This window comes from Ictalurus punctatus, chromosome 11, assembly GCF_001660625.3.
Source record: "Ictalurus punctatus breed USDA103 chromosome 11, Coco_2.0, whole genome shotgun sequence".
In the NCBI taxonomy this organism is placed as follows: Eukaryota; Metazoa; Chordata; class Actinopteri; order Siluriformes; family Ictaluridae; genus Ictalurus; species Ictalurus punctatus.
In genome coordinates this window covers 24,848,068-24,866,753 of record NC_030426.2, presented here as the reverse complement: position 1 = coordinate 24,866,753, position 18,686 = coordinate 24,848,068, and the positions used below count along the sequence as shown (strand labels likewise).

The 18,686-nt window shown below is 41.3% G+C and overlaps 2 protein-coding genes across 2 annotated transcripts in view; both read left to right on the top strand.

Moving 5' to 3' along the window:
• col28a2b (collagen, type XXVIII, alpha 2b) overlaps positions 1–7,769 on the top strand; it is a 42,315-nt gene extending 34,546 nt beyond the window's left edge. Inside the window, exons 27-36 of the mRNA XM_017479880.3 lie at positions 241–309; positions 652–720; positions 811–891; positions 1,983–2,018; positions 2,304–2,340; positions 2,443–3,000; positions 3,255–3,883; positions 4,932–5,109; positions 5,688–5,879; positions 5,963–7,769. Of these exons, the coding sequence (XP_017335369.2) occupies positions 241–309; positions 652–720; positions 811–891; positions 1,983–2,018; positions 2,304–2,340; positions 2,443–3,000; positions 3,255–3,883; positions 4,932–5,109; positions 5,688–5,879; positions 5,963–5,967 (1,854 nt within the window). The 3' untranslated portion in view covers positions 5,968–7,769. The remainder of the gene's footprint in view (positions 1–240; positions 310–651; positions 721–810; positions 892–1,982; positions 2,019–2,303; positions 2,341–2,442; positions 3,001–3,254; positions 3,884–4,931; positions 5,110–5,687; positions 5,880–5,962) is intronic.
• Positions 7,770–9,691: 1,922 nt separating this feature from the next.
• klhl41b (kelch-like family member 41b) lies at positions 9,692–17,915 on the top strand. The gene is made up of 6 exons (XM_017479881.3): positions 9,692–10,886; positions 12,626–12,783; positions 14,329–14,436; positions 15,112–15,297; positions 15,759–15,905; positions 17,060–17,915. Exons 1-6 carry the CDS (start codon positions 9,789–9,791, stop codon positions 17,169–17,171), a joined length of 1,809 nt encoding a protein of 602 aa, XP_017335370.1. The 5' UTR covers positions 9,692–9,788; the 3' UTR covers positions 17,172–17,915.
• Positions 17,916–18,686: the final 771 nt, after the last annotated feature.

Here is an 18,686-nt window from a genome sequence, read left to right as displayed (position 1 = left end):
CACACACCCCTAGTGGTATGATGAGGTGAAGAGGTATTGTGCAACTTTATACAGTGGTGTTTTGCCCCCAATAGACAACAGTGTTCAAATGGACAGTGGGGTTTTTGGGGTGTTTTTTTTTTGCAGCTCATACATTTAGTAATTGCAGCCATATTGACTTAGCTAGGCTTTAACCGTTACAACCATGGCAACCAACCAACCAAATCAAAGCCAGTGTGTATTTATCTTGGAAATCTTTAGGGCAACACAGGAAGACCGGGACCTATTGGTCCACCAGGACCCCCAGGGCAGGGGATACAAGGACCGAAGGTAACATACGCACAAACGCAAGCAAACATACACATTTACGTATATAGTGGAACGTGTTGCACGAGTGTAACAGGTACCACAGTGGTTTTAAGGTTTTAAACACCTCAGTGATTAAAACAGTTTCACCAACCAAAAATCTCCGGCTAACGCTGGTGCTGTGGTCAGAAGGATGCTTAACACACACTATGGATGAATAAAATGAGTTCTAGTATCTAACTGTATACGTACACCTACATCGGTGGAACAATAGGAGTTTAAGGTGATTAAAAACATCAGCGATGCTGCTGTGCCTGCATTTTTCTTCGCCTGTTTTTACAGCGCTGTGTTTTAATGTTGTTTCAGGGTGAGTTTGGAGCTCAGGGCTTGGTTGGGCCAAGAGGACCACCCGGAGAGGGTCTCCCAGGGTCAAAGGTCGGAGTTTAACACTGTCACATGTAGAAAATATATAAAAGGAGTGTTATTCATTTTCTAAATGTGTCTCTGTTTCTTTCTTTTCTCTAGGGCGATCGTGGTGCTCAAGGGGATAGAGGCCAGAAAGGGGTCAAAGGTGACAGTGGGGATCCTGGACCATCAGGCCAGCCAGTAAGTCCCATGACGTTATAATGTATTCTCAACTGGTTAGATTTTCGGTGGACAGTACATCGATTATCTCACTAATAGTTGATCCTTAATGATCATGAATACATTATTTAAAGCTACAGGATATATGACTCTCTTGTGGAAGAGTGCTGTTTGCGGAAATAAAATCCTAGGCTGTGTCCCAAACCACACAACGCCCACTAAGTAGTATGCCTAAACAGTAATGACACCAATGGTGTACTGACACTATTTAGTATGGTAGTATGCATATTGGAACATGGCCCAACTATTCATGACTCATTAATGGCCAGCAGCGTTCTGATAATTAAATAACTTTATTGTGCACATCAATGTGAAGGTCATTTTGAGTACCAGATGAAAGAGTAAAACCTCTCCAACAGCCAGTTAGCTCCGCCCCCCCCCCCCGCCCCCCCTTAATGTACCTTCTTGAGCATCAGTGAACGTTCGCACCTTTTGTAATAGTCGTGTACGAGTCCCTCAGTCATCCTCAGAGTGAAACGATGGATCTCAGCATCATACAGCCGCTGTTGGAAATGGGTCAAATACGCAGAAGATGCTGGAAAAGTAAAGAATGTGCAGGACCTGGAGGATTTTTTCTGAAGAACAGCGGGAGGTTTAACCGCTCAGGACAAACAAGGGACTCGTGAACAACTCTCACAGAACGTAAAAACATTATGTCGAGGATCATCCAGGTAACGACACACCGGATTAATAATCAAGGGCGTGCAAACTTTTGAACGGGGTCATTTTTATAAATTCAGTTGTGTGAAATAGTTTAATCAGGACGGGACTAAATAAACAACAACATGGGATTTTTATGATCCGTCTTATTTTGTTAACAGTATTAAGATTTAGCAGATACTGATGGGGTCAGTATTAACTGGGGTCAGTATGGGGTCTCAAATGAATGAGCCACAAGCGGAGCTACAAGGACAGTGTAAGCTATGAGGAAAGAGAAGCTTACTGTTTAGTCTACGTTTTGGCGTCGTTTACAAACTACACACTGGTTTTGGAGGCTGATTTCAGACCTGACTGTGGAGTTTCCGTGTAAATGAAATGATTCTGTCTTTCAGGGCCGACAGGGAGTGAAAGGAGAGTCAGGTCTGACGGTGAGATTACCTCTCTTCTCCTTCACTCACAACACTTGATACTGGTTTTATGACTCTTAATAACTTTGTAGGGGGTTCAAGATCCACCAAACCACTCGCCTCCTCAATTACACAGATGCAGAAACACCAGATTCACTAAGAAAAACTATATTTATGATTAACATACTGGACAAATGTCAAAGGTCTTCTCACAGAAAACTTGTTTCGCTTTGATAACTAACACATTTTGGTTTAATTTGGCGTAAAATGACACTGTATTGATGGTTCCTTGTGCTCATTTTTCAGCGAGAAGACATTATCAGAATGATACGAGAAATATGCGGTAAGATTCTGCTGCCTCTTCATGCGCTTTTCGGTTTGTAGTCAAGAGGATATGTTCTGCTAAAAATGTTTCACACTAACATTACACACACACAACCTTCAGGATGCGGGATTAAATGTAAAGAGCGTCCAATGGAGCTGGTGTTCGTGATTGACAGCTCGGAGAGTGTCGGCCCTGAGAACTTTGAGATTGTGAAGGACTTTGTGACGGCACTGGTAGAGCGAGTGACGGTGGGAAACGGTGCCACACGAGTCGGCCTCGTGCTCTACAGCCTGGAGGCTCGATTGGAGTTCGACCTCGCCAGATACGCCGTGAAGCGTGACGTCAAACATGCCGTGCGCAGGATGACCTACATGGGCGAGGGCACTTACACAGGCACGGCCATCCGCAAAGCCACACGTGAGGCCTTCCGCAGCGCTCGTTCCGGGGTCGCCAAGGTCATCGTGGTCATCACAGATGGACAAACGGACGAGCGTGACTCTGTTAAGCTGGAAATCGCAGTACGGGAGGCGCACGCTGCTAACATTGAGATGTTTGCTCTGGGCATTGTTAATGCCAGTGATCCGGCACAGGCCGAGTTTCTCCGGGAGCTTGATCTCATCGCCTCGGACCCTGATAGCGAGCATGTCTTTCAGATAGATGACTTTAACACCCTACCAGGTAATGCATGTTTTATTACCTCAATTAAATACATTCATACCACAGTGCTGTTGAATTCTCAATGCTGATACCCCTGATATCTGAATTAGAAAATTCTAATTCAAACATGCAGTTGCAATGATAAATTCACGTAATGCAAATATCTTAGTATTGTTTTAACACGTTTCCAGAAGGGACGAAACATGCGTATGTTTGTGAGTGTTTATGACGTCTGATTGTACTAATGTCAGACGTTTGCCATTTTCCTCTCTCAGCTCTGGAATCCAAACTGGTCAGCCAGTTCTGTGAGGATGCGAATGGCGACATCTTCAACCGCATTAACGGCAATGGATACAATAACCATCTCAATCGCATCAATGGTCTCCTGTACGAGTTTGATAACAGTGGAAACCGCATCAGCAATGGTGGATATTATCACGGAAACAATGTAGACCCTACACACACAAGGACACACTCTGGAACACATTCTGGAACGCACTCTGGGACTTATACACACACTGGGACACACACCGGTACTCACGGTGGGACACAGACCGGTCCTCACAGTGGAACACACACCGGTACTCACAGTGGGGGACACACCGGTACTCACAGTGGGACACACACTGGTATTCACAGTGGGGGACACACCGGTACTCACAGTGGAACACACACTGGTACTCACAGTGGGACACACACCGGTACTGACATTGGGACAAACACCGGTACTGACAGTGGGACACACACCGGTACTGACAGTGGGACACACACCGGTACTGACAGTGGGACACACACCGGTACTCACAGTGGGACACTCACCGGTACTCACAGTGGGACACACACCGTCTCAGTCAGTCATGGAGGTGGAAGAGGGGACAGTCTTCCAGTACCTGTCACTCCAGGGGTGAGTGTCTTTTACAAATCTAAGTCTGTTCAGGTGTTCATCAGCTTGTTAATAGTAAAGGTACTTGTGTTTCAGTTATTCAGAAAACGTTTTAAAGTCAGATTCTTTCATTTTTTTTCATTCATTCACTTTTCTTCCGCTTTTCCTGCTGGGGGTTGCCATGGCAACAGGCTGAGAAGGACTGCCCAGACTTTACTAGCCCCAGTCACGAATTGCAGCTCTTCCTGGGGGATCCCCAGATGTTCCCAAGCCAACTATGAGATATTATCTCTACAGCTAGTCCTGGGTCAGCCCTAAGGTCTCTGTCCACCGGGTTAAGCAGGGTTAAGCAGGTCCACTGGGTTAAGAAGTTAAGAAGTTCCTCAAAATGCTTCTTCTATCTCTCAACAATATCCCCAGCAGAGGTCAACATTGCTCCATACCTGTTTAGCAGAGCTTACATGATCTCATTTTGCTAAGGCACTGAATGTCTTTGCGGCAACCTAAAAGCTTTTTTCCATGACCTCTCCACAATCCTCCAATGCTTGAGTTCTTGCTTTTGCCGCAGCTCTTCTGGCTATCCTATACTTCTCAAATAAATCAGAAGGACCCTCCTGGGTTAACCTGTTTAGCTGATCGACTGTAATGCTAGTTGGTCGGTTAGCTATTTCACTGTAATGCTAGTTCATGGTTTAGCCTGTTTATTGTAATGCTAGTTCATGGTTTAGCCTGTTTATTGTAATGCTAGTTCATGGTTTAGCCTGTTTATTGTAATGCTAGTTCATGGTTTAGCCTGTTTATTGTAATGCTAGTTCATGGTTTAGCCTGTTTATTGTAATGCTAGCTCATGGTTTAGCCTGTTTATTGTGATGCTAGTTCATGGTTTAATCTGTTTGTTATAGCGATAGTTGATAATGTTAGGGGTTTTTTTTTTTTTTTTTTTTAATTATTATTATTACTACTGATACAAGTAAACTGTGTTCTCTGCATTTTATATTATCTGTCATTTTAAATATGACAGGGCACATGGATTCCGTTCCAATGGTCACAAATTTATCTTTGTAATCAGGTACCTCACACCATAGATATTCACACACATGGCAGCTCAGAGCACAGCAACAGGGGAGATGTTCCATCACACAATAGACCATCTACACATGGCAGGCCTTCGTCATCGTCATCAACTGTCATCACGTCATCCACTTCGGTGCATTATGTCCCTGCCCCACGACTTCCTTTACCTAAAGGTTAACACACACACACACACACACACACACACACACACACACACACACACACCCCCTTCTGTAGTGTTCATTACTCAGCAACACCTTTGCCCAAGGCCAGTGAAAGGTGGTGCAATTAAGTGTACAATAATTAAGAAATAAAACACTTGGGGGCATTCTGTTACAGGAAAATAATCAACGACAGGGTGATGTGATGAAACTGAGTTATTTATTTCCTGTAACAGCATTTCCCAGTGTGTTTTATTCTTCTTATACTACCACAGTTTTTAATACCAGAAATATTAAAGAATGACACATCATATATTTTTAAAATATATTTCCCGTTACTTTTAATTCTGTAGAAATATTATTATTATCACTTACTTTATAGCGGCAAGAAACAGTCACTCGCTCACCAGCTTGTCTTCTTCCTCTCTCTCGAAGTTAATAAGATATGAAAAGCTGCTTGACATTGTACAGAGAAATTGGAACTCCACTGCATGGAAGACTTTCCCATAAGTCTTGGCTGATTTGCTTTGAAAGAGGGGTTTTGTGTTGCTTTATGTGATAACAAGGTGTGTGTGTGTGTTCATTGTCAGAAATTGTGCCTCTGGACCCGCGCTGTGAGCTGATCCTGGATCAGGGTACGTGTCGTGATTATAACATCCGCTGGTACTATGACCGCACCGCCAATGCATGTGCGCAGTTCTGGTATGGAGGTTGTCACGGCAACCGCAATCGCTTTGACACCGAGGACGAGTGCAAGAAGACCTGTGTGATCCCACGAACAGGTGCACACACACACACACACACACACACACTTATTTAGAACTAAATAAGGCTTAACGATCATCCCTGTTTTTTTCCCCCGCAGGATGAGGAGCATTGAGGATGCTGATGCCATGACATTGACCTTTATTGACTGTTATAAATATCTGCAATACCTCATCTGTGTAAATGGCTTAAATAGGTTTCCTTTTTCAAAGCTCCACAGCAGTGATTTGTCCTGTAAATACTTTATGTCCTTAAGTACTGGACTTACTGTATTAAACAGTTTTTACTGCAGCACCTGTAAATACAGGTCAGGTGCACCATCAGAGTGAACCATCAGAACTGTGTTTATTGCATCAAAAATCCATCGTAAAATTTCATTTGGTTGACAATTATTGTTTAAAGTGCACCTATTGTGGTTTTGAAACGTGCCTAATTTTGTTTTAAAGGTCTCATACGATAGATTTACACGCATCCGAGGTCAAAAAACACTTTAACGTGCTCATCATTTAAACTGCAGCGTTACCTTTTTTACCCAGTGTCACAAACGACTCCTTCAATGATCCGTTCCTAAATGATTCATTCTAAACTCTTTCTTTCAGAGAGCATACTCTGCTCTGATTGGTCAGACATCCCAGTCTGTCGTGATTGGTCTAGCGCTGTCAGCGTGCAGGTGATGAAGACCAGAGGCGGGGCTTTTTGTTATAAACCTACGTAGGTTTGTACAGGAAGTAAAGTCTGGAATCAATAACGAGTCGTTTCAGCCGTTCAGAATCGGTCACATCTTTTGGGAGTCGATAATGCCGTTGGTCGTGCGTGTCGATTTTTGAAACTTTGCAGGCTTTTTACGTTCACAAACAGCTACGTATATAACACACTACATGAAAGGGAATATTTGAAAAAAGCATAATTGGTGCACTTTAAGACTTTTTATTTTTATTTTTTCAACTTGTAGCACAGCGTTGTTCTACAAGAATTCTCGATTCTGATTGGTCAGAAGGTCGAAATCACAGGTTTAGATGAACGCGCTCGGTCTGATACATTCTTATGTCGTTTCTATATCACACAGGGATCTTGTATGGTATACGCTACACATAAACAGATTTTTTTTTTTTTTTAAACGGCGTAGAATGTGCTGTTATTTAACAAAGAAAGATGTTTCATCAGTTATATAGTTTTCTGTGAGGAGACGTTTATTTTAACGTTTATGGAAGGAGTCTCCAGTGTGAGTGACACTTTGTAATAGTTAGAGGTAAAGCTGTAAATTTAGGTCTTCAGGAAAGAAGAAGAAGAAGAAGTTTTAGCTTACAGTATAAGAGGAATAAAACGTTTTGGAATGTGCTGTTATAAGAAAATTTTCAAATTTGGGGTGAACTGAACTTCATCACTCATACTGTTGCTTATTATTATTATTATTATTATTATTATTATAATTATAATAATTATTATTATTATTAACAGGCCACAAGTGTTTCTATTCCTTACATAAGTAGTATATTAAGTTGGTATGTGTTATCTGTTATCGTCACGGCTTTCGGTCAAAAAGGACACTGATTTAAGACTGGTGAAGACTGATGGAATTTTGGAAATATCTAACTTGATAAAAATGTTAACGGTGTGTGTTAACTGACTCGGATGTCTGGATTTTTGCGAAACGACAGGGATATTTATAGTTCTTCTGTTTAATGCATTACGGCCTGTGTGTTATGATCGTTAGAATAGCTGTGAACAAGCCGTGTTTCATAATCCGCACTGCCAACGTAACATCTAACTTCCACATATGTGTTTAAGCTATACTTTTTTTTTTATTTTATTTTATTTTTTGTCAATATGCCTTTAATGTTGTTTGTAATATTCTAGTTTCACGCAGCAAACTTTTGTAATAAAAAGGTTTACAATCTTTATCCTGATCCTGATCATTGTTGTCGTTTGTCAGCATGTACTGTCCAGTGTTGTTTTTTTTTTTGTTTTTTTTTTTTTTTTAGCTCCAATGAGAAACAATAGTGCTTTATATATAATTTCTAAATTATATATAGGCTAACTCTACTCGCTATGTGAAATAACCAGAGGTGTCAGAGATCTCTGCTACTTCCGTCCAAGCTTTATTTATTTGTATATGTCTCTGTACACGTTTACGGAGGGGTCGTGTATGAGAGAATGACATGAAAACACGGTTATACGTTTCCTTCGATTTGTACACAGTCAATGGGAAGCAATCGCACGGAGGAAGTAGTGAGTGTGAATGAATGGTCGATAATGCGATTGAAGTAGGATTACTCCACATGTCTTAATTCGATTCGACTTTAGTCGGATTAAGGTCATCAATAATCGCTGTTTACATGGAAGTTTCTTAATCAGAGTATCGTCTTAATCGGGTTCATATCGGATTCTCGTCGTCCGTGTAAACGAACTGATTATCTGAGCTGTGTGTATGAGTGAGAGACCGCCACCCCCCCACCACCACCACCTCTGTCTTAGACTGGCTTCGGTTACACCGTCTTCCCACCCCCCAACACACACACACACGTTTGTCTTACAGCCCAATGCAGCTAATTATCACTATGCCTAAATCTCGCCCTAAAACCTTAACCTCAGTAACCGAAACAGGGAAAAGGGCAATTTTCCTCATCAGGACACGCCAAAGGCCAAACTGCCAGATATTTCTATCCTTGTGGGGATATTTGGTCCCCATCGAGATATAAAAACATGCCCACACATACTCACAAACCTTCTTGTGGTGAGGTCGGTGTTAATTTTAGTTCTGTCTCTAGCGTAGCACACAGTCCTCTCGGTCTAAGAACAATCTGTAGGCACAACAGCCGTTCACACGTCCTTATTTCACAAACATGGGTTCAAGACAGGGTATTATAATTTCCGTTTTAAGTCTGAACTATAAAATGTGTACAAAGAAATATAAATAAATACAAAATGTCCTTTCTGTATGATTCACTTGAATGATTTGTCATTTATTGCCCATTGTTTAATTTCCATGCTTTCTTAGCATAACTGTAGATTTATGGTTTATATACTATATCAATTTATATATACTGTATATAAAGATAGGTGACAAATTAAAGAACAACAACAAAAAAAAAACAGTGGACTAGTTCAACAAACAGACTTCATATAAACACCATAATGAACTTTCTTTTACTTTCACACTCTCCGTCGTTACCCAGATGAGGACGGGTTCCCTTCTGAGTCCGGTTCCTCTCAAGGTTTCTTCCTCATATCGTCTCAGGGAGTTTTTCCTCACTACGTCACCACCGTCTCGCTCGATAGAGATAAATGCACACACTTAAAATCTCCATCCTGTGTTTATATGTTTCTGTAAAGCTGCTTTGAGACAATAACCATTGTTAAAAGTGCAATACAAATCAAATTGAATTGAATTGGAATTGAATTAATTTAACATTAAGGTCATTAAGGTAAGTCTGCTAAGTGGAGCTGTAAGTATCCTGTGGCGTCGCAGCTGAAAGCTGTCACCTGTTGCAGCAGCCGTTTCTCATCACTGTCACTCTGACCTGAGACATGTTAGCATTCAGACACACACACACACACACACACACAAATAAAATGCATATTTACACCACAAACTGCTCACAAAACCATCGCTGTGTCCAAACTCATACGGTATCTCTGAGCTATAGGAATAAAGCTTTGGTCATTGTGTATTGAATCCCTGGGAATCTCTGTGGAGCCTGTTTTAGGTGACAGCTGCAGTTCTGAGGTGCTGTCACATTTGGCCGAGGGGGGTAGAACAGAGGGAGGGTGCAGGTTAAATTTAGAACGAGCAGATTAAATATCAGCCCCTTCAGACCGGCAAGCTTTTCGCCACCCTGTCCTTTTCCGGTCGGGACGGCGTGGCAAGCAGGAGTGCAGCCACCTTCTCCTCTCCTTTTCTCTTTTTCTCCTTGTCCACTTTGAGAATGGATCCGAAAGCCCTGCAGGAAGAGCTGCGTCTGTTCCAGAGCACTCTGCTCCAGGATGGCTTGAAGGAGCTCCTGAACGAGAACAAGTTTGTGGACTGCACTCTTAAGGTAGGAGATCGCTGCTTCCCATGCCACCGCCTCATTCTGGCCGCATGCAGCCCGTACTTCAGGGACATCTTCTTCTCTGAGGACGGCAAGGTCAAAGAAGACCTCAAAGAAGTGTCCTTGGACGACGTGGACCCCAACATCCTGGACATGATCATCAAGTACCTTTACTCAGCCGAGATTGAGCTCACAGACGGAAACGTTCAGGAGATTTTCGCGCTCGCAAACCGTTTCCAGATCCCATCCGTGTTCACCGTGTGTGTAAACTACCTCCAGAAGAAGCTCTCCCTGTCTAACTGCCTTGCCATCTTCAGACTCGGACTGGTCCTCAATGTACCGAGGTTGGCCGTAGCTGCCCGCGACTACAGCGCCGACCGCTTCGAGAGCCTCGCCAAGGAGGAGGAGTTCCTTCAGCTGGCACCACACGAGCTCTTCGCCTTGATCGGTAGCGACGTCCTGAATGTCGCGAAGGAGGAAACGGTGTTCGAGGCAGTCTTGAAATGGGTGCGCAGTGACAAAGAGAAGCGAGCTAAGGCGCTTGTAGATGCGTTCGAGTGTATCCGTTTCCGTCTGCTGCCTGAAAAGTACTTCAAGGAGAAGGTGGAAACCGATGACATCATCAAGGCCGATCCCGAGCTCCAGAAGAAACTGCAGGTCATCCGAGACGCCTTCAAGGGAAAACTTCCCGAGAGGAAAAAGAAGGAGATGAAGGAAGGAGAAGAGGAGGATGAAGAAGAGCTTCTACCAGGTTACCTGAATGATAATAAGAGATTGGGGATGTACAGGCGCAATCTGATCCTCATGGTCAATGATACGGCGGCAGTAGCGTACGACGTCGGAGAAAACGAGTGCTTCCTCGCTGCTATGGCTGAGCAAGTGCCAAAAAACCATGTGAGCATTTGCACCAAGAAAAACGAGCTCTACGTCATCGGCGGCCTGTTTGTTGACGAGGACAACAAAGAGAATCCTCTTCAGTGCTACTTCTATCAGGTAGTTAATAAATCAATCACCACTGAATAAAACGGATGGTTAATAGTATTCACCTCTCAACGTCCAATTTAGTTTGGTTCCAATCTAGCTAACTAAAATGAACCACTAGCTAACTTATTTACGGTTCGCTAGGCGACTAATATTAGCCGCTAATTATCTGAGGTTTACTTTTACAACCATTATTTCACTAGCAATTATCTGCTTAGCTAACAATATTTAACTAACTAAGATCAATCACTAGCTATTTTAATTAACCTTATCTAGCTTACTGACATCAGCGACTAGCTAACCGAAGTTATCTAGCTAATTAATAGTACCCGCTAGCTATCTTAACTGACATTACCTTTTAGCTAGCTAAGCTATTTTTTTAGGTAGGTAACTAATATAATATTAACCACAATACCAAACAAAATACCAACTTGTAGTTAGATATCATGGCTAACGTGATCTAACTAACTAACATTAACTAACTGTAGTTAGTTAATAACATTAATAACTTGCCAACTCAGCTAGCTAAGCAACATTCACTGACATATCGAGTTGTAGATAGCTGTAGTCGTGCCTTTACTTCCTGTTATTGTCGTTGTAGTCACTGAATAATATGCTGTAAATGAATAATTGCATAGAATCCAAGGAAATGATTAAATTCTTTTTATTTTTTTTTAAATCAAATGGTAGTAAAAGATATTTCATTCGGCTAATAACTACGTAGCATAAAATCAAAAAGAGCAACTGGTACATTTTAAAGCTATATCATGTGTATACAGTAATGAAATGGCCAACCTGACTTTATAGTGAATTAATAATACGCTAAACGCTATTTGTGACCATTTTTTGATACCTAGGTTTATTCCTAGTCAATACGATGTATTATGTCTCAAAGGTCACATGACAAAATGTGAAATGTATTTGCAATTGTGATTTTTTCCCCCCTGTTAAGCCACAAATCTCATTTGATAATTGAAAGTAAGCCTCATTGCCCAATAATTTCTAAATCGCTAAGCAATAGCCTATATTTATAAGGCACGATCTTCCGTCAAACATCATCACAGCACATGTCTAGTGATAAATGCTATAATGTTTTGTAATTCGTCCTGCTACGGTATGACTCCACTACTAATAATACTGATACTCAGTGTTATAACTATAGCATTGTAGTTATTAACAGACCAACCTCTGCTTTTTTAGCGCTAAAATGCTAGTGAAGATTTGTACAACAGTAATGACGCAGTAGTCTGGGTGTAGCAAAATTAGACATTACACTCAGTGACCTGGGTTGACCTTAGTGCTGTGATATTAAACTGAATATCGCAGTCAGCTAATAATAAACTAGAGTGACGTTTTTACAGGATTCTCGCGTTTAAAATGGATTCAACATTACTAAAAGGGGATTGTGTTATTATACAGCATATTACAGGCGATTAATGATGCGTTTTAAAAAGCACTCAACACATCAAAGGGTAAATTACACATAAAAGGGACAATACTCGGTTTACATGCGATCGCAAAATAGTCTAATTCGCACGTAAATAAAAGGGAGTCATCTGAAAATGTGAAAAGATCAGAGCAATGTGAATAGAGCACAAACGCAGTGGTAGTGTTATTTACAGGAGGTCTGAAGAGGCTTTAAATAATCACTATACTCCGAAGGGAAAACTGCACCTTCTTTTAAGCTGAAATCTACAATAAGATGTTAAATATTAAGCCTGTGATTATCATGGCTTGTGTTTATTGTGTAGCTGGATGCACTCGCAGCTGATTGGTTGGCGCTGCCCCCCATGCCGAGTCCCCGCTGTCTTTTCGGCTTAGGGGAAAATGGGAATCTGATTTTTGCTATTGCTGGAAAAGATCTGCAGACCAACGAGTCGCTCGACTCGGTCATGTGTTACGACGCTGAGTGAGTTCCTGAGATTTATTCTTTATATAATTTATATAAACACCACAAAGTTCAGTGTGTTCAAGCATACATCCAGCTAACATACACTCTACAGACAGACAGACAGATAGACAGAGAGACAGGTAGATAGATAGATAGATAGATAGATAGATAGATAGATAGATAGATAGATAGACAGATAGATAGATAGATAGATAGATAGGTAGATAGATAGATAGACAGATAGATAGATAGATAGATAGATAGGTAGATAGATAGATAGACAGGCAGAAACAAACAGACAGATAGATAGATAGACACAAACAGACAGACAGACAGATAGATAGATAGATAGATAGATAGATAGATAGATAGATAGATAGATAGATAGATAGACAGGCAGACACAGATAGATAGATAGATAGATAGATAGATAGACAGGCAGAAACAAACAGACAGATAGACAGGTAGATAGATAGACACAAACAGACAGACAGACAGACAGACAGACAGATAGATAGATAGATAGATAGATAGACAGGCAGAGTCAGACAGACAGATAGATAGATAGATAGATAGATAGATAGATAGATAGATAGATAGATAGATAGACAGGCAGAAACAAATAGACAGATAGACACAAACAGACAGACAGACAGACAGAGATAGATAGATAGATAGATAGATAGACAGGCAGAGTCAGACAGATAGATAGATAGATAGATAGATAGATAGATAGATAGATAGACAGGCAGAAAAAAACAGACAGACAGATAGATAGATAGATAGATAGATAGATAGATAGATAGATAGATAGATAGGCAGAAACAAACAGACAGATAGATAGATAGACACAAACAGACAGACAGATAGACAGACAGATAGATAGATAGATAGATAGACAGGTAGAGTCAGACAGATAGATAGATAGATAGATAGATAGATAGATAGGTAGATAGGTAGGTAGATAGATAGACAGGCAGAAACAAACAGACAGATAGATAGATAGACACAAACAGACAGACAGATAGACAGACAGATAGATAGATAGATAGATAGACAGGTAGAGTCAGACAGATAGATAGATAGATAGATAGATAGATAGATAGACAGGCAGAGTCAGACAGATAGATAGATAGATAGATAGATAGATAGATAGATAGATAGATAGATAGACAGATAGACAGGCAGACACAGATAGATAGATAGATAGATAGATAGATAGATAGATAGATAGATAGATAGATAGATAGATAGATAGATAGATAGACAGGCAGACACAGATAGATAGACAGGCAGAAAAAAACAGACAGACAGATAGATAGATAGATAGATAGATAGATAGATAGATAGATAGATAATTTAATATTATTTATTTAATAATAACTAAAAATTTAGACAGACAGACAAATACTGACAGAAAAATATAGATAGACATAAATATATACAGACATGGAAACAGGCAATAACATATACAAACCAACAGACAGAAGAATAAACAGACAGACAGACAGACAGGGAGATGTGACAAGGCAAAGTTAAACACACATTGGTCTCTCTTTACAGGAAGATGAAATGGAGTGAGACAAAGAAACTTCCCCTGCGCATCCATGGCCACTCAGTGGTGTCACACAACGGCCTGGTCTACTGCATCGGGGGCAAGACAGATGACAAGTGAGTCTGTCTGTGTGTGTGTGTGTGTGTGTGTGTGTGTGTGTGTGTGTGTGTGTGTGTGTGTGTGTGTGTGAGTTCAGCTTGTCACAAAACTGAAAAAAAGCAAAGCACAATCTCACCATGTGACATCATCACAACACGCATTCAGTCACGTGTGTCGAACATGAGTACAGCTAAAAGTTCTCATTTACCAACAAACATCACTGCGAAAGGCCGTGCAGAACAATTTAGTGCCACTGCAATTTCGCCACGTCGAGTATTTTTACAAAAAAATAAAGCACAAAAAATTCCCCAAGTCGCATGGCAAATTTCGGGGAAAAAAAAATCTGCAGCAACATCAAACATCTTTGGTCGCAACAATCGCAAAAACACTCCAGAAAATCCTGTACAGCCTGGGTTACAAAATCTCCAACATCTCAACACACTTTTGTCATATATTGGTGCCACATATATATACTTTGTCATATATAGGCAGAGAAAATGTGATGTGTATGTCCACCATGCAAGTTAATACATACTTTCCATTTGCCTTGACATTCAGAATCAGATCCCCGTCATATCGCCGCTATAGCACACGAATCGAATGAACTGCTCTGTGGTGTAACCCAACGATAATGGAGAGTGATTTATGATGTTTACACTCATGATGTCGCTTTCTGTCTCTTTGTCTTTCAGTAAAGCTTTAAACAAGATGTTCATGTATAACCACAAGCAGTCTGAATGGAGGGAGCTCTCCGGAATGAAGACCCCCAGAGCCATGTTCGGTGCTGTGGTGCACAACGGCAAAATTATCGTCACCGGAGGAGTTAACGAGGAGGGACTGACCGCCAATTCTGAGATCTACGACTTCACGACTAACAAGTACATGAGACGTGATCGCAGGACACTTTTCATAAAGAGTAGGGGTATGACCCCAATGTCCTGGCGAAATTCCCCCATTGGTCCATCTCTATCACGGCCCCCTAATAATCTCCATCCCTGAATTAACTACTCTCCACTCCACTAATAGCGGGTGTGTGGTGGGCGTTCTGGCGCAATATGGCTGCCGTCGCATCATCCATGTGGAAGCTACACATTAGTGGTGGTTGACGACACCCCCCCCTCCCCCCAAATACTATGTAAAGCGCTTTGAGTGACTAGAAAAGCGCTATATAACTGTAACTGTGACATGATTATAACCGTTGTCGATGTTAAAGTAGATATATATTGATTAGCGATAGCTGATGGGACAGAAATCCCCTGCTATACATGACAGTACTGTAAATATACGTTAGTAAGAAATAAATGTTACTAGGGTGTATCTTGTTTTGTTCTTTTCATAGATGGGACACGTTCACGGAGTTCCCGCAGGAACGCAGCTCTGTGAACCTGCTGAGCAGCGGTGGGAATCTCTACGCCGTCGGAGGCTTCGCCATCGTAGAGCTGGAGAACAAAGAAGTCGGACCTTCTGAGATCACCGACGTGTGGCAGTAAGTTTTTCTGAAGATACACTTTGGAGTTATTCTAATGGGACAGGATTTGACCGTTTATTTTTAACGGCATTAAATAAACCGGCGTTACGAAATGAAATTGCGAAAGATATGGGCGTTCCACATTACGATGTGCTCGTTTAAATATCAACCCCCCCCCCCCCCCCCCCCGTCTCACGCCTCAATTTCGTGACAGTTTGAATACCTCAGAATTACGTAAACGTCACAAACTTACAGTTTTCACGCGCAAAAGCATTTTGCGACGTACAACCCTAATTCCGAGAAAGTCGGGACGCTGTGTAAAATGTAAATAAATGTAAATGAAAACAGAGCGTGATCGTTTGGAAAACCTCATAAACCCATATGTTATTCACAATAGAACATAGAAAATATATCAAATGTTTAAACTGAGGAAATGTACCGTTTTAAGAAGAAAATAAGGTCATTTAGAATTCGATGGCTGCAAAACGTAATCAAAAAAGTTGGGACGGGGGCAACAAAATGCTGGAAAAGTAAGTGTTAGCAAAAAGGAACAGCTGGAGGTTAATTGGGAACAGGTCAGTGAGATGATTGGGTATAAAAAGAGGATATTAGAGAGGCGGAGTCTTTCAGAAGTAAAGATAGGCAGAGGTTCACCAATCTGCGAAAAACTGCGTCTACGATTTGTGGAACAATTTCGGAATAATAACCCTCAATGTAAAATTGTGATGGCTATGAATATCTCATCGTCTACAGCACATAATATCATCAAAAGGTTCCAAGAATCTGGCGAAATCTCTGCGTGCAAGGGACGAGGGTGAAAATCAATATCGCATGCCCGTGATCTTCGGGCTCTCAGGCGGTACTGCATTAAACACAGGCCTGATTCTGTAATGGAAATCACTGCATGGGCTCAGAAACACCTCCAGAACTCATCGTCTGTGAACACAGTTCGCCGTGCCTCCCACAAACGCTGGTTAAAGCTCTATCATGAAAAGAAGATGTGAACGTGATCCAGAAACGCTACGGTCTTCTCTGTTTGTATAAGATGACAAACAGGATGCAACCATGAAAACCACGACTAATGTTCAGGGATGAGCGTGCATGCCAAATAGAACTGAAATCTAGTGTTTGTACATTAAATCATTCTTGTGTGCGTGTGTGTGTGTGCTCAGATACGAGGAGGACAAAAAGCAGTGGAATGGCATGTTAAGAGAGATGCGCTATGCGTCCGGAGCCTCGTGCGTAGCGATGTGCCTCAACGCTGCCAGGATGCCCAAACTCTAAACACAGCCTCTGTTCAAGTATCACTTCCTGTTCAGATGCCATTTGACCCCAGTGCCCAGCGCTGTGCATGGGGTCATGGGGCATCGTCATGATTATTCGGTTACTCAAGAAGAAACAAAACAATTGGGTAACAAATGCGTGTGTTTATGTAGGTTTGACCATGACTTTGTCTCAAATTGCATACTTTTACCGTGATTATTGTGAAGAATCTCAGTGAGATGTAACGCACTATTAATATCTGGATGAATGAGCCTCAGAGACATGAAGCATGGACTGTTGGAAGGTTTTTTTTGCACCCGTGAGTCACATCCTGCGTTACGTACAAGAGGGAGTGAAGCCTTCAGAGGCTATTCCTGTTTGAACTTGTCAACAGAGTAAGGTTTCTAGCGGCCATTTTGGATTGTTAAATGGACAGTTGTTGCCGTGGAGGATTTTCTGACATGATGTGACGTTAGTGTACTTGAGATGTTACTGCTCTACAAACATCCAGGCACTAGGTAATCGAATACGTAGTGCATAGTGTAAGAATGGAGTCCATAGTATGCAATTTGAGACAGAGCCCATGCTTGAATTTAGTATAAATGTAGGATATTCAGCTTTATAATACTTCATTCAGATCTAAAGCTTTTTTTTTTTAAATAACATAATAATACTAAATAATGTAAACAAAGGCATGGCCAGGTTCTACAGCTTTTGACTTCTTCTTTTTTTGTAAACTGAACAATTAAACATTTTTAAAACACACATCTGGTGTCCTCAACAAATCATTGCAGTTGGGCAGTAAAATCTCTCTTTACATGGTACAGTAAGATGAATAAAGTGTTTCATTTATGGCCAGATGACTCCTCTTCAAGATAATTCAAATGAGGAAATACCACACCAGCGTCGATTATTTTCCGCTAACAGCATGACACTGAGTGTTTTATCCCTTACATAATAGACATTCACTTGTAATGATAAAACGAACAAACTAACAAACAACAAAGAAGTATTTTCTTGGTACATAAGGAATAATACAAAATAATTGTGTAATTTTTTATTTAGGTTATCAAGCACGGCCATAATAACTTGTTCCTCCGGTTTCCTCCCCCAGTCCAAAGACATGCATGGTAGGCTGATTGAGATGTCCAAAGTGTCCGTAGTGTATGAATGGGTGTGTGAGTATGTATATGAGTGTGCCTTGTGATGGATTGGCACCCTGTCCAGGGTGTACCCCGCCTTGTGCCCCATGCTCCCTGGGATAGGCTCTAGGTTCCCCGTGACCCTGTAAGTATAAGCGGTATAGTATATGGATAGATGGATGGATGGATGGATGGATGGATATGTACAAGAGCTCTCAAATGGTGGTGTAGCGAGGGGCGTGGCCTCAAATGGCTGCATTTTTTAGCGAGGTGTGTTCGGTTGCCTAGGCGACAATAACCTTTGCTTTGACATTTATTGTAAATTTGACATTTGACATTTATTGTAAAGTGTTTAAATTGTTTTCATGACGTTCCTGTTAATATGCGAACTTCA